Source organism: Thamnophis elegans, chromosome 13 (assembly GCF_009769535.1).
Source record: "Thamnophis elegans isolate rThaEle1 chromosome 13, rThaEle1.pri, whole genome shotgun sequence".
NCBI lineage: Eukaryota > Metazoa > Chordata > Lepidosauria > Squamata > Colubridae > Thamnophis > Thamnophis elegans.
In genome coordinates, this window is record NC_045553.1 from 24,039,666 (window position 1) to 24,056,462 (window position 16,797).

At 39.8% G+C, this 16,797-nt stretch overlaps 1 protein-coding gene across 1 annotated transcript in view; it reads left to right on the forward strand.

Moving 5' to 3' along the window:
• The window catches only part of LOC116516835 (disintegrin and metalloproteinase domain-containing protein 2-like), a 91,452-nt gene that overhangs the window by 1,252 nt on the left and 73,403 nt on the right, over nucleotides 1–16,797 (forward strand). Inside the window, exons 2-7 of the mRNA XM_032229464.1 lie at nucleotides 5,492–5,577; nucleotides 10,119–10,180; nucleotides 11,719–11,797; nucleotides 13,158–13,234; nucleotides 14,668–14,857; nucleotides 16,258–16,323. Of these exons, the coding sequence (XP_032085355.1) occupies nucleotides 5,492–5,577; nucleotides 10,119–10,180; nucleotides 11,719–11,797; nucleotides 13,158–13,234; nucleotides 14,668–14,857; nucleotides 16,258–16,323 (560 nt within the window). The remainder of the gene's footprint in view (nucleotides 1–5,491; nucleotides 5,578–10,118; nucleotides 10,181–11,718; nucleotides 11,798–13,157; nucleotides 13,235–14,667; nucleotides 14,858–16,257; nucleotides 16,324–16,797) is intronic.

Consider the following 16,797-nt stretch of genomic DNA (forward strand, 5'->3'; position numbering starts at 1 on the left):
GCCACAAAGAAGAGGAGGTCGGTTTATTTTCCAAAGCACCAGAGGGCATGACAAGAAACAATGGATGGAAATTGATCAAGGAGAGAAACAACCTGGAATTAAGGAGAAACTTCCTATCAGTGAGGACAATTAACCAGTGGAACAGCTTGCCACCAGAAAACATGGCTACTCCATCACTGGAGGTATTTAAGTAGAGACTGGACAGTCACTTATCTGAAATAGCATGCGTCCTCCTGCTTGAACGGGGCTGGACTAGAAAACCACCAAGGTCCCTTCCAACTTTGTTATTCTATTCTATTCTAATAACTAATCAAGAAGAGAAGCAACTTAGAACTAGGGAGAAATTTCCTGACAGAACAATTAATCAGTGGAACAGTTTGCCTCCAGAAGTGGTAAATGCTCCAACACTGAAAGTTTTTAAGAAGAGATTAGATAACCATTTGTTTGAAGTGGTGTAGGGTTTCCTGCCTAAGCAGGGGTTTGGACTAGAAGACTTCCAAGGTCCCTTCCAACTCTGTTATTCTATTCTAACCTATTCTATCCTATCCTATCCTATCCTATTCTATTCTATCCAATTCTATTCTATTTCCTAATTCTATTCTAGACTATTTCCTAATTCTATTCTATTCTCTTTCCTAATTCTATTCTATTCTCTTTCCTTATTCTATTCTATTCTCTTTTCCATGTCTATTCTATTCTATTTCCTAATTCTATTCTAGTCTATTCTCTTTCTTAATTATCTTCTCTTCTAAAAAATGCAGTAATGTTAAACCGCTTGTCCCAAAGGTGCTTTTTCAGGAGGCACCTGGACTTCCTTGTTTTCCTTTGAGGACGTTTCGCTTCTCCTCCAAGTGCAAATGCAGAGAAAGGGGGGGGGGGAATCCCACCGGCGAGGGATCGCCGCCCTTAAACCAGCAGCGCTCCCCAACCGCCGTTGCCCCTTTGGGCAGAAGCCCATTTGGCCCCGAAGCGCCGTCTCCAACCGGCCCCGCCCGGCTTTCCCTCCCAGCCGCGGTTTTCCGCCCGTTCCAGACCGGAGCCCGGACCGTTGAGCCGGCGGGTGGTCCGGCAGCGGCATGGGGCTGGGGGCTGCGTGGCCGCTCCGCCTTCTTGGCTTGGCGAGTCTCCTGGCGCACCTGGGTGAGCAGAAGGCAGGGAGACCCCACCTTCAGGGCCAGCCGTACCCGGAGGATGGTCCCGAGACTCCGGGGACCCCTTGTCTATCCCCCCTCGGCCTCCGGGCCCGCTGGATGGCCCGCTACCCTCGCCCCTCCCCGTCCCTCCCCACCTGCCATGATAGTGATGAGGGAGATAATTGCTGGAGGGGTTGAGAATGAAGTCATCATGGTCACCCCCGCCCCCTACCCTAAACCATAACGATTGTACTAGCTACAGTTGGCCAATGAGCTATTTAATTATAAATAGCTATACAGATCTTTTTATAATGATAATGATATGTATCATCTATCTATTATCTATCTATTATCTACCTACCCACCTACCTATCATTTACTTATCTATCTATCTATCTATCTATCTATCTATCTATCTATCTATCTATCTATCCATCCATCCATCCATCCATCCATCCATCCATCCATCCATCCATCCATCCATCCATCCATCCATCCATCCATCCACCCATCCACCCACCCACCCACCTACCTACCTACCTACCTACCTACCTATCTACTTACCTTTCACCTATTACCTATTACCTATTATCTGTCTGTCTGTCTACCTATCTACCTATCTACCTATCTACCTATCTACCTACCTACCTACCTATCTATTATCTATTAATCTACCTACCTACCTTTCATCTATTGTCTGTCTGTCTGTCCACCTATCTACCTATCTACCTATCTACCTATCTACCTACCTTCCTTCCTTCCTACCTTCCTACCTACCTACCTTTCATCTATTATCTATTGTCTGTCTGTCTGTCTGTCTGTCCACCTATCTACCTATCTATTATCTATTTACCTTACCTACCTTTCATCTATTATCTATTGTCTGTCTGTCTGTCTATCTATCTATTATCTATCTATCATCTATTTATCTCCCTACCTACCTACCTTTCATCTATCTATTATCTATTGTCTGTCTGTCCGTCCGTCCATCCGCCCGCCCGCCCACCCACCCACCCACCCACCCACCCACCAAACACACACACACACACACACACTGACACACACACACACACACACACACACACTATAATTAATAGTGTAATATACATGCATACCTTTTTAATTATACACACATGCATATGTATATATGTTTGTGTGCATGCATGTATGTATGTATCTATCTCAATCTCAATCTCAATCTCAATCTATCTCTATCTCTATCTCTATCTCTATCTCTATCTCTATCTCTATCTCTATCTCTATCATCTCTATCTCTATCATCTCTATCTCTATCTCTATCTCTCTATATTTATATCTATATCTGGGTGTCTATGTGTGTATTTACATATGCACACATCTATCTTTATAATAGTTATATTTAATAATTACTGTATATAATAAATATATATAATTGTAATTATCATATAATTAATATTTCTAATACAAATATCCATGCATTTATAATTAGGGTCCTTCTGCAAATGGTTGGCAAGCAGTCCGTATCCCATTTCATGTCCCGGTGTGCTTTGTCCATCCAAGGTGTCTCCCCAATCTGGTGCTGTCCCTTCTTCTAACTCCTGATCTTCCCAACCAACATCATGGGAGGGTGACAGTAGCCATTCACAGAGGTGTTTCAGTTGGAAAGCATTAGGCTGGTTTGTTTACTGGATTGGCTCTTCAGCTCCCAAATAGCTTAGCCCAGGGGTCAGGAAAATGTGGCTCTGGAGCCGCATGTGGCTCTTTCCTCTCTCTGCTGCAGCTCCGTCACTGGTTGGTGCCACAATTTTGAGAGGAGTTTCTGGAGGGGTGGGGGAAGAGAAGCACAGTGCGCCAGGAGAAGACTATCTATGGCAAGGGGAGTTTTTCCAGTTGTCTCCACAATTGATAGGGCTTTCGGTTATGACAGGTAGAGGAAAAAGTACGCCGTGCTAGGAAGAGACTCTATGGTGGGGGAACTGAACTTCCGGTCAGCTCCAGAATTGAACAGGGGGCTTCCGGTTAGGACCTTTGTGGCTCCTGGTGTTTTCTTTTCTGTGGGAAACAGATCCAAATGGCTCTTTGAGTGTTTAAGTTTGCCGGCCCCTGGCTTAGCCCATATTTTAACCCAATTTATTTTGCAGGCCAAGCTAGGCGGTCTCCCTTATGTCTGAATGAAACAGCTAAACATCCTGCAGTAATAATATAATTGGACAGAAAACCAACCTGTCACATTTTCAGAGGCATTTTTAAAAAAATTAGGCAATTTTAAGATTCAATACATGACATGTATTAAAATGGTTTGTGTCCATTGCCTGTGTGATGAGAAAGCCAAAGTCTTTTAATGTAAAGATTGGAATCGTGGCTAGTTTAAATAAAGTTGCAGTGTTGAGTATACCACTTTAAGCTCCTGAATGATAGGCAGGATATAACCCTAATTAGACAACCCAGGATCTGGTCAGTATTTTAGAAATATTTCTTAGCAGATTCTTCCATGGCTCCAACAATAGCAGAGTGTCTAATGTAGTGGAAAAATATTTAAAAATTTGGGGAGATATTTGGGGATGTAGCCCATGTTGAACTGTATAGTACAGTCAAACAAGTTGACCACAGGAAACGTTTTATATTTTGTATTACAGTAGTGGTCAAAATTGTGGAAACCTTTTGGGAGAAGGGTACAGTAACTATGATGTTTGATGGCTAATAACACCACTTTTTTTGGAAGTAGTAGGATAAAATTATATACCAATGGAAAGATAATTTAATCAAGAATGTAATGCAATACCTTTTATGAAGGATTTGCTATTAGAATAGCAGTTATATAGACGAAAAGTGAAAAGCATAGCAAAAATGAGATATACAAAAATTATCACCGTAGAAAAAACAAGATACTATATACAAAAATTATTGCCATGTCAGTTAATACTTAGTTGGGTAACCTTTAGCATGAATTATGGCCTTACAATGTCTTCCCATGGAGTGAACCAAATTTTTTAGTTCTGCAGCTGTTACAAGGTAAAACCAAGATTGAATGATTGCTTCTGTTAACTGGGTTTTATTGCTGGATATATTTGGCTATAACATTTCATAGAATAGAGATAATTGAACAAACTGTTGCATTACATTCTTGATTAAATTATCTTTCCTTTGATATAATTTTCTGGTAGTACTCCAAAAGAAAGTGGTGTTATTAGCCATCAAACCTCAAAAATGCACTTTTCCCAAAAAGTATATGTGTAGGAAGGGCATCTGGCCAGTAAATACTCAGCTCCATTCAGTTGCCCCGACTCCACCCCGATATAAGGGATTACGGGGTCATTAAAAGAATGTGTGTGTGTGTGTGTGTGTGTGTGTGTGTGTGTGTGTGAGTGAGGGACCTGCAGTCGGGGAGGCAGGGGAGGCAGAGCCACTGTCCTCATGAAAAGAAAAAAAATGTAAAAGGAAAAAGGCAAGAGCTGAGGTCAGGCTGAGCTAGTTGCTGCCAGAGTCACCATGGATGACTCTGCTTAGTGCTTAACTGTTTAAAAAAGCCTCTAAAAAGCGCCCTCTACAGGAGGCATCAGGAGAACAATGTGCCTCATCTAGTCTGGCGTTTTATGATCACTCGAGCAGAGTTAAGCAAGGGTTAAAAGCTGAAAAATTCCTGACGTAGATGAGGCATGTCACGGTGACTCTGAAACAGCTGGAAAAGGTACATGTGGGTCGGAGGGAGGGGGAGGAATTCAAACTTCATCCTCCTGGTGCAACTTTGTGTGTGTGCATGTGTGTGTTTGAGAGAGGGGGGAGGGAGGGAGAGAGGGAGGAAGGCGGGGAAGGGAGTAGAAAAAGGAAAAGAAAAAAGAAACTTATTTAGCAAAGGAGAAAAACAAATGCTGTTGCTTTAAATCGGAACTGAGCATGCCTGGCTGTGGAATTCTGGGAGTTGAAGTCCACAAGTCTAAAAAAATTGCTGCCTCACCAGCCATAAACCTCACCGCACATCACTGGTGTGTGTGTGTATACACATGATGTGAATTGTGTAGCTTATATATTGGCACAGGCACTTTATGTTGCTTGCCTTTCTTATGGACACATGATATGAAACTAACCTATGATGTCCAGCTTAGAATTTACAAAAAACAGCACACCAAAATATCAACGAACCACAGATGTCTGGGTTAATGCAAAACACTAAATGCTAAACTTTTACAATCCACAATGGCTGGATTCACATTAGAAACTGCAGATCCAGACAAAAGAAACCATATGTTGCTAGAGTGTAATGTGTGAACCGATTTTTTTTTTTTGGACAGGAGGGAATCATTTTTTTAAAAAGAAAATTCTGGGAAACTGATTATCAAATGAAACATTAATTGGCTTTCTCCTGTTGTTTTCTTTTCTAGAGTGTCAAACATTTTTGCATATCACTTATCCCCTGAAGATATCAGCCAACTCATCTGAAGATTGTATAGGCGCTGCTGCGGATGAGGTATTGGGGGTTTTAAAATGTATTTTGATTTATTTATTAGTTTATAATATATATATAAATACAAAAAAATCACAAGAAATAATGAGAAAATAAAGGTGGAAAAAGGGAAGGAAGTGCAGGGAAAGAAAAAAAGAAATAGTGTTGGCTTCCTACTCACTTTGATGCAGTAGAATAACATAATAGTGTTCAAACCTCAATTTTTCACTTTTACATAATAATACAAATTAGCCATTTCTATAAAAAACAAACCCAAAGTCAAAGTTTCATTTTTTCCCACCTCAAACATAAAGTCCACAAGTAGAAACAAAATTAATTGCATTTCTTTTCTTTGATCAAAGCAGTCAATTTGGCCACATCTGCTAATTTCATCAATTTTTGCAATTTTTGCAATTTTTCCATTGTAAGAATCAAGTGTCCTTCTGTTTTTGTGCGTAAAATAATCTTTCTGCAGTCAACATATATATGGGTAATAACATCAAAGTTCCAAATTTTTGAATATTTAGAAAACTTATCTTAAAAATTAGTTGATTTGATTTAAAGTGGATTTAGATGGGCCACAACAGGAATTTTGAGCATGATAGGGTGTCATAGATGGAGGGCAGAGGATAAACTATCATTTCCCAATGTATGTACTTGTGTCCGTCACATTTGTACTAACAGAACAGAATAACAAGAATTGGAAGGGACCTTGGAGATCTTCTAGCCCAACCCGCTTCTTAGGCAGGAAACCCTACACCACTTCAGACAAATAGTTGCCCACTATCTTCTTAAAAACTTCCAGTATTGGAGCATCCACAACTTCTGGAGGCAAGCTGTTCCACTGATTAATTGTTCTAACTGTCAGGAAATTTTTCCTCAGTTTTAAGTTGCTTCTCTCCTTGATTGGTTTCCATCCATTGCTTCTTGTCCTGCCCTCAGGTGCTTTGGAGAATAGCTTGACTCCCGCTTCTTTGTGGCAGCCCCTGAGATATTGGAAGACTGCTATCATGTCTCCCCTGGTCCTTCTTTTCATTAAACTAGACATACCCAGTTCCTGCAACTGTTCTTCATATGTTTTAGTCTCCAGTCCCCTAATCATCCTTGTTGCTTTTCTCTGCACTCTTTCTAGAGTCTCCACATCTCCACATCTTTTCTACATCGTGGCGACCAAAACTGAATGTAGTATTCCAAGTGTGGTCTTACCAAGGCATTATAAAGTGGTATTAACACTTCACGTGCTCTTGATTCTATCCCTCTGTTTATGTAGCCTAGAAGTGTGTTGGCTTTTTTGGCAGCTGCTGCACATGGCTGGCTCCTATTTAAATGGTTGTCCACTAGGACTCCAAGATCCCTTTCACAGTTACTACTATTGAGCAAGGTACCACATATACTATATCTGTGCATTTTGTTTTCCTTGCCTAAATGTAGAACCTTACTCTTTTCACCCTTGAATTTCATTTCAATGAAATCTGGAGGAGTGGCATTTACACCCACTCTTCACTCTTCTAGATTTTAAGGCATTTTGGTGTCAGCATGGTTTGCTGTGGTGGCCTAAAGGTGGAGCACTTGCCTCACAATCAGGAGGTTGTTGAGTTCGATCCCAGGTAGAGGCAGATGTAGGGTCCCTTCTTGGGCGGGTGGTTGGACTAGATGACTCTCAAGGTCCCTTCCAACTCTATTCATCCGTTACTTCTGCTGTGAACTTCACCGATGATGGGATGCAAAACCAGCCTTTATTATTAAAATTAAAAAATTAATAATAATTAAAATTAATTTTTTATTTTAAAATTGTCTCCTTAACTTTTGAATGAGAAAACTTTATTCATGGCGTAACACGGCACTGGATTGAATCCAAAAGCCTTTGAATTCTGATTTGAAAACCATTCTGTGGCATCCATCTGGTGGAGGATATTTTATCGATGGGCGAAGAACATTTATCCTTAATTCCAAAGGCCTGTTTTGCAGGAGTGTCCAAGGTAGGGTCAAAAAAAGTCAAGATGGTAGCTGAGATAGAGAAAATAAACTCCACTCCTTTTAAATAGGCAATTGCACACAAACCATACCTTGTGGACCAGGGGTGGATAGCTGCTGGCATTACTGCCGGTTCAGCACACATTACTGCCAGCTCTGCGCGTGTGTGCATTTGCATCTAAATTTGTCTGCGCATGCGCAAAATGTTAAAAAAGAAAAAAATACAATGAGATTTGTTCTGTGCAGAACCAATAAACAAGATGGTGCCGCAGTAGGAGAACTGGTTAGGGGGCGTGGCAGGCCTGGGTCGCTACCGGTTTCAGTGACCCAGGCCAGTTGTGGGTTGTTCTTACTGTCCCTACCGGTATGCTGATCATGTGCTCAGGCGTCCTGTTCGTGCATGGGCCTCACTTGCGCTGTGTGCGCATGCACAATCCATCGCCCCTGCAACAACCAGCTGATTGTTGGGGTTCATGCAGTCAACCCACACTGTGCGTGTGTGCGCACTTTGCCGTTTCCCATAAAAAGAAATATAGAGCGCAGGCAGCCGCAAGGGCCAAAAGAGCCACCGTACCGATACGCTCTCAGCTGCTCTGGGCCACTACCAATACGCCCGGACCGGACCGGACCCACAGCAACCCACCTCTGACCCAGACCACCAAATTACTACCTATTTGGTTGAACTGGTCCAAACTGGTAGGAACCCACCTCTGGTGTGGACACACCTGCCTCTCTGGACACCCTGTGTTGTGCAGTTCCATTTTATTAAGGAGGAATTGTTTTTTTTGCTTCCGCTCATAAAAAAAATATTAGTCCCACATTTGGATCCAGATGGGTAGTGCTGAAAGCTGACAGGCCTGCTCTTTCAGTCTGTGATTTGCTAAGATAAAAGCTTGGCAAAATAAATGTAATTTGATTTCTTGTTGCCAAAATCAACCTATGGAGTTAACTTGTACTGTATTAACTGTGGTATCGGCGCTCTTTAGGTGGAAGAATGCCGCAGGCTCTCTCTTGCAAATTAATTTTTGTCAGTTTAGCTTAATCTGTCTGTAAATTTGATGAGAGGATAATTAAATTGTATGGTAACCAAACAGTGGTAGGTTTTTTTTTTTACTCACCTAAGATGCTAAAAGCAACTCATTAGCAGTACACATCAATGTTTATAAACAAGTACATTATGTGTTAAAATCACCAACCTGTTTAGTGATATTTTTAAATATTCAATTGATATTTTTTTAAAAAAAATAATGTTTATTGCACATTTCAATTTTGAATCCCTCTTGGTTAAAGCAGGAATGTCAAACCTTGGCAGCTTCAATATTTGTGAACTTTAACTCCTAGAATTCTCCAGCCAGCATGCGGACTTTTGGGAGGTGAAGTCCAGAAGTATTAAAATTGCCAAGGTTAGAAACCTCTGCTTTCAGCTGAATGCACATTTGCCTTTTTCCCCCCCCCCAGATTTCCCTGATTTCTTCAAAACTACAGATCTTTCTTTCAGACTCTTCTCCCATTTTGGTTTAATGGACTGTGTGTAAAATTTGCATTAGACTGTGATTTGTTTAATGCTGGCTGGGGAATTCTGGGAGTTGTAGTCCACCCATCTTAAAGTTGCCAAGGTTGAAAAATACAGATTTAAATCTTTCCCTTAATTTTTCTGCCTTCACTTCTAGCATCCAATGCTTCTTTAAAACACAATACATCTGTAATTCTTTATTGGCCAAGTGTGATTGGACACCCAAGGAATTGGTGCATAGGGAATAGAGAATAGAGTAGAGTAGGGTAAGGTAGAATAAAACAGAATAGAATAGATAAATATGAATAGGATAGAAAATAGAATAGAATAGATGAATATGAATAAGAAATAGAACAGAACAGAACGGAATAGGATAGAGAATAGAATAGAATATGAATGGGATAGAAAATAAAATAGAATAGAACAGATGAATATGAATAGGATAGAGAATAGAATAGAATAATATGAATAGGATAGAAAATAGAATAGAATAGATCAATATGGATAAGATATAGAACAGAATAGGACAGAATAGAATAGAGAATAGAATAGAATAGAACATGAATATGAAAAGGATAGAGAATAGAATAGAAGAATATGATAGGATAGAAAATAGAATAGAATAGATGAATATGAATAAGAGAGAACAGAACAGAATAGAATAGGAAAGAGAATAGAATAGAATACAATAGATGAATATGAATAGGATAGACTAGACTAGACTAGACTAGACTAGACTAGACTAGACTAGACTAGACTAGAACAGAACAGAACAGAACAGAACAGAACAGAACAGAACAGAATTCTTTATTGGCCAATGTGATTGGACAAGAAATTTGTCTTTGGTGCAGATGCTCTCAGTGTACATAAAACATATATTCATGAAGAATCATAAGATACAACACTTAGTGATAGTCACAGGATACGAAATAAGCAATCAAAGTGGATCTATTCCCCAATCCTTGCTTTTATCACATATGATTGTGGTATCTTGCACAAACACACAAGACAGCTGAGTGGTTTATTTAAATGTTTCTAACAAATTGCTCTTTGCTTTTGTTTTGTTCTCCATGAGCAGAGTGTTCAGGCTTACACTCTTACCATAAATCAGAAGCACTACACAGTGTACCTGAAACAACAGTGAGTTATTTTCTGTTTTCCAATCCTAGCCTTTTGTGAGTCAAATTCTTCACTAGCTCATTTAAAAAAAATTTTTTTTTGGTCAAGGTTGAGAAACCATTAGCTGGAGGCTCTTGTTGAATGTAAGGTACTTTGCTAATTGGATTTTTTACATACTATATTTGAGAGTATATTTCGGTGGTACAGTGGCCTAGAGATGGAGCTCTTGTCTCACAATCAGGAAGCTGCAAGTTTGATCCTAGATAGAGGCCAATATTTCTCTCTCTGGGCAGGATGAGAATATATCTGCTGAATATAACTCTTCATTGGTGACAGGAAAGACATCTGGCCAGTAAAGACTCAGCTCCATTCAGTTGCTCAGACTCCATCCTGCAAGGGATTATGGGGGTCATTAAGAGGAGATGATTATTTCAGGGAATTTTTTTTTGTCCTATAAACCTCCTAGAATCATTTGGAATCGGACATAAATAAATTTTAAATTCTGACATTGGGAGGTGTCTGTCAGAGGCATTTCTCCCTCTTTACCTCACCTGCTCCCTCTTACGTATTTCTAGTTTATATTTTTTGTAGCTAGGTAAACTTTAAATCGATAGGGAAATCCAGAGGAGAGGAAATTCTGGAGACAACGATAGAGGGGACATCTTAATGGGGCTTAGTGGTCAAGTTGGGCAGTCAACAAGGTTTGAGGATACTCCAAGACACTGAAAATAGTCATAAATGTGAATCAGTTACCAAGCATCTGAGTGTAAATAAACGTGACCTTGGGGATGCCACAACGGTCATAAGTATGAACATTGGAAATTTTGGATTGTCACTAAATGAACGGTTGTAAATTGAGGTCCTTGTACTTACGACCCTCATAGCATTCCCCACAGTCACATGATCCACCAGTGAATCAAAATTCAGTGCTTTGGCCCCCAGGCATGTATTTCTCATGATTATAATGTCTCAGGGTCATGTGATCATCACTTGCAACCATCGCCAGCAGCTTCCAGCAAGCAAAGTCCATGGGGGCAGTCAAATTTGATAAATGACCAGGTGATTCACTTTACAACTGCAGGGAATCGCTTAACAATTGTGGGAAAAAAGCTTGTAAAATCCGGCACAATTCACTTAAGACCCACTTTAAAGGTAAAGGCAAAGGTTCTACTTGCACGTATGTGCTAATCATTCCCGACTCTAGGGGGCGGTGCTCATCTCTGTTTCAAAGCTGAAAAGCCAGCGCTGTCCGAAGATGTCTCTGTGGTCATGTGGCCAGCATGATTAAACACCGAAGGCACATGGAATGCTGTTTCCTTCCCACAAAAGGTTTTTCTGCTTGCATTTTTACATGCTTTCGAACTGCTAGGTTGCTGGGACAAGTAATGGGAGCTCACTCCATTACACAGCATCTTAGCCACTGAGCCACCAGGTCCCATTTTGTTGCTTAACAACAAAAATTCTGCTCCCAATTAATTATGGTCGTAAACTGAGGATTACTGGTACTTATCCATCTCTTTGATACCAGTTTGACTTCCACTTCATTGGTTTCATCACAGATCCTTTCTGCCAAACGATTTTATGATTTACACCTACAACACCGGAGGTTTTGTGCAACCCACTACCCCAGATATTCAGGTAAGGGTGTTTTATTGCATGTCCTCACGTGATTCAAACTGCGGTTCAAATTACATGATTAAGCCATTAAATACTGGGGTTTTTTTCTAGATCAGGTCTCTTCATTCTACTCTACTCTACTCTACTCTACTCTACTCTACTCTACTCTACTCCACTCCACTCCACTCCACTCCACTCCACTCCACTCCACTCCACTCTATTCTATTCTATTCTATTTTATTTTCCAATATCTGTTCTGTTCTGTTCTGTTCTGTTCTGTGCTGTTCTGTTCTGTTCTGTTCTGTGCTGTTCTATTCTATTCTATTCTATTCTATATTCCAATATCTATTCTAATCTATTCTATATTCCAATATCTATTCTATTCTATTTTCTAATATCTATTCTATTCTATTCTATTCTATTCTATTCTATATTCCAATATCTATTCTATTCTATACTATATTCCAATATCTATTCTATTCTATTCCATGTTACAATACCTATTCCTATCCTATCCTATCCTATCTAATCCTATCCTATCCTATCCTATCCTATCCTATTCCATATTGTAATATCTCTTCTTTTCCCTTCTATTCCATTCCATTCCATTCCATATTGCAATATGTATTCCTATTCTATTCTATATTCCAATATCTAATCTATTCTATTCTATTCTATTCTATTCTATATTTCAATATGTATTCCTATTCTATTCTATTCCATTCCATTCCATATTGCAATATCTCTTCTTTCTCTTCTCTTCTCTTCTCTTCTCTTCCGTTCCATTCCATTCCATTCCATTCCATTCCATTCCATTCTATTCTATTCTATTCTATTCCATATTCCAATATCTATTCTATTCTATTCTATTCTACTCCATATTGCAATATCTATTCTATTCTATTCTGTTCTGTTCTATTCTTTTCTATTCCATTCCATATTGCAATATCTATTCTACTGTACTCCCCTCCCCTCCCCTCCCCTCCCCTGCCCTCCCCTGCCCTCCCCTCCCCTCCCCTCCACTCCACTCCACTCCACTCCACTCCACTCCACTCCACTCCACTCCACTCCACTCCACTCTACTCTACTCTACTCTACTCTACTCTACTCTATTTCTAATCTTTGTTTCTCTTCTCCCATACCTCAAAGTAGAAATAGTGACTTGGAGCCCCAGAATCCACTTTAAGATTGGTGAGAAAAGGTCTGTCTGTCCAGTGAAGCCATGTGGTCAATATAATCATAAGTTTTGGTTCAGCTGCAAAAGTCCAAAATGCATACCAATTGTCCAAATAACTAGGGCCAAAAGATTCCTATTTAGTAAAGCTAATTAGCTAATGAATGATTATGTTAATTGATTCTTTTAAAAAATACATGTCTTTAGAACGAATGCTTTTATGAAGGGTATATCCAAGGCTTCCCCAATTCTGTGGCAATACTCAGCACCTGCTCTGGCCTCAGGTAAGAGATTTACTCTTGAATAAGTATAAGTATAAATCTTTATTACTGTCAAAGACCAGCACTACACATTATTTTTTACAATATGTTAAAAAGTACTGACATTAAAATCTAATTAAAAAGTATTGACGTCAAAAGTGGAAAATAACATACATGTTCTCAAATTGTTCAGGTCACTCCCTGGTTTACCTGGGTGAAAAGCCAATAAGTGCGGGAGTAAATACAATGGTTCAGAAATTGTTAGAGATATGTCCAAATAATTGGTACAAGATGACAACTATACTTCTGTAACCAATTTTTTTCTTGTGAACATTGCAGCCACACAGAACTTTGTCACTGCATATGTGGTAGCTGGATTTTTGTCCTGGAGGAGAAAGCCTACATAAAAATTGTCTGCCCTCCCTGGCAATCCCTCTAATAAGAGGAGAATATGTGCAGACCTACAAACTCTGAATAGCTCACAATGTAATAGAACATGTGAGATATCTTCAAATTCTCCTTTACCACATATACAAACCGGTTCTGCTATTGGTGTTCTCTTATACCTGCCCTGGAGGAGTGCTGAAAATAGTTCCAGGCTTAAAAATAGGTTTAAAATATTCAAAAACTGTTTTTAAAATAAACAGGTCCTTTCCTTTCTTCCTGTGCAGCTCATAATTGCTTCGGAAGTGGGAATGTTAGTCTGGAATGCCAGATTAGGCATGGTCCCAATCCCATCTTTGATGCAAAGGTTTTTTCAGAAAGAAAATGATCTGATTTAATAACTCACTTAGCAAATGCTTGGCAAAATTTGGGGCTCAGTTGCGATCATCAATCAAGCTACTACCTGTATTTCAAGTAGTCAGGAAGGAAGACAAATGTTGGAAATGTAACTTAGATTTAGGGTCTTTTTATCATATGTGGTGGTTATAGTAAAGGAGTGACATATTTAATGTTATATGTGATAATCACAGCAAGATTGGTATATGCGCAAAAGAGGTAAAACAGAGATGCTCCCCCCGAAGAAGTGGTAATAAATAAAATGCTGACCTGTGCAGAAATGGATAGACTGACACTAGAAATCAAGAACAGAGATGAGACAGAATATTATGAAATTTGGAACAAAATGTATCAATGGTTGGAAATGAGGAAAAGGATTCAGAACAGAATATTTTGAGGATTGTAAAATTGAAACTGGATAATATATAGATAAATACATAAAGGAGGATAAGGGATATGGTAATAAGATCAAAGTAGCTATGTACAATAAGTAGAAACTGTATTTGTTGTTATGTTAAAATTTGTATGGAAATGACAAAGCCAGAAAGGTCGCTCTATGTCCAATGTTTTTAATGTTTATTCAATTACAAAAAAGGAAGGAAGGAAGGAAGGAAGGAAGGAAGGAAGGAAGGGGCTTGTAAATGGATAAGAAAATCTCGTGCCATAACAATTTTCAGGGGAGTGCTGCAGTTTGAGAATGTCAGCTATGGCATTGAACACCTGGAATCTTCCACTACTTTCGAGCACCTAATTTATGAACTAAGCAGCAAAAATGCCAAAGGCCCAATTTGGACAGAAAACGTCACCCATGTAGAAAACCGGACGAAGACCGGACACGTGTCTTATAAGCTGCTTTCGGATACTGTGGTCAGTGCTGTGCTTCATTTCAATTTTTTAAAATAGTGTTTAAAAGTGTGTATCCTATTTATGTCCTAGGATTGTATCTTATCTACCTGCTGAAGTTCTCAAGATAGTGTCAGCATAGGTGTGGGTCTACACCTTTTGCATGTGCCAATTAAGTGCCCTTTTTAAAATTGTTTTTTTTTAAAGTGGCAACTTTGCCAAGAGCAATTCTTCCTTCCTTCTTGTTGCCTGCAACTGGAATTTGGAGGTGTGCAATCTCAGCATTAAATCTTCCAGGTGAAGGGTCTTAAGAAGATTGTCTCCTTTTCATTTATCCCATCCCTCTTACAAACAAGTTAGCACTATCACAATAAGCAGAATAATGAGTTCCGCAATCTTGCGATGTGCTTGGTGTGCTGGATATGTTCACCACCTTGAGTTATATGTGAAAATAAAAAGGTGGAATAGAAACGTGTTGTGTGTATACCAGCATAACTCTGGAACGCCTCAAGCAATTTCAACCAAACTTGGTACACAGATGACTTACTGTCTGGAAGCAAATACTGTGGGGGTAAGACACCCCCTAACACCCCTCGGGGTGTCTGTTCTGTTAAGATACAGCCTGTTGTGCCTTAAAATGACTTATACTGTACTGCCGTAAAATGGCTTCTGCTGTACAGGGCAGTGCAGTTGCCATGGTAACAGCTTCACAGTACTCCACAAGGGGGCTCCCTCTGGTAAGGGAAAAAAAACAACATTAGAAATTACGTTTGGTCTGGACATTTTCCCCCTATAAATAAATACATGGGCAATGCCGGGTTATTGGCCAGTAAAAGATTAAAAATCCCATGAAGAATTGAAGTGTGGTACTGTTTTTACCAAACTTTTACTGATATAGTGTGTGTTTGTGTGTGTATTTGTAGGTATAGGAAGTACTCAACTTAGCAACTTTTCATTTAGTGACTGAAGTTACAACGGCACTGAAAAAAATGACTTACGACTGCTTTTCACTCTTATGGCAGTTACAGCATCCTCCTGGTCACATGATCAAAATTTAGGCACTTGGTGACTGCCTCACATTTATGACGGTCTCAGTGTCCTAGGTTCATGTGATCCCCTTTTGTGACCTTCTGAACAAGCAAGGTTAATGGGGAAACCAGATTCACTTAACAACCGTGTTACCAAATTAACGACTGCAGTGATTCACTTAACAACTGGTGAGAAAGGTCATAAAATGGGGCAAAGCTCCCTTCACAAACGTCTCCCTTGGCAATATAAACTTTGTGCTCAAAATTGTGGTTGTAAGTTGAGGAGTAGCTGTACTGCTAAGGCGAATACGTTTCGCATGCTGCTTTTTTACAATACCAGCTCGTGAAATAACAAAAGCATTGCTAAAAAAAGGAATTTATTTTGTCCGTCCTCAGCCGCTCTCGGATACCACTAAAAGTCACAGATACATAGAAGTCTACGCTGTTGTGGACAAGGTTTTGGTAAGTCTCTTAACTGTCCAAAATATTCTGACTCGGAATTCTCTATGTATCCCCAACCTGGTCTGTTTCCTGAGGCAGTAAAAATCCTACGCTTAGTCCCAAAAAACCCTTTTTTAAATTGAAATGGCTGTGAATTATGTTCATTCACATCCCGTAACGATTCACAACCAGTCTAAGAAGAGTCCGACAGAAGTCTGCCACAGTCTTGCAGTGTAAGGCTGATAAGCGCCCACCTTTATCTTCCTTGAAACGCTGCCAAAGACCTATTTGCCAATTAGTTATGCGAGGCCAAATGGAGCAGAGAGTCAAACAGAGCTTGAGAGTTTAAACCGAACAGAACGAACAAAGTTGCTTCCTGCAAAGGCTCACCTGTTTTTGCTCCTCTTTTATGTCTTATGGGAGGAGCCAATCATCTCCAAGCCTTACTCCCAAGTCACCCCTTTTGTCTTAGCTGTTCTAGCTTTCTGGCAGCTC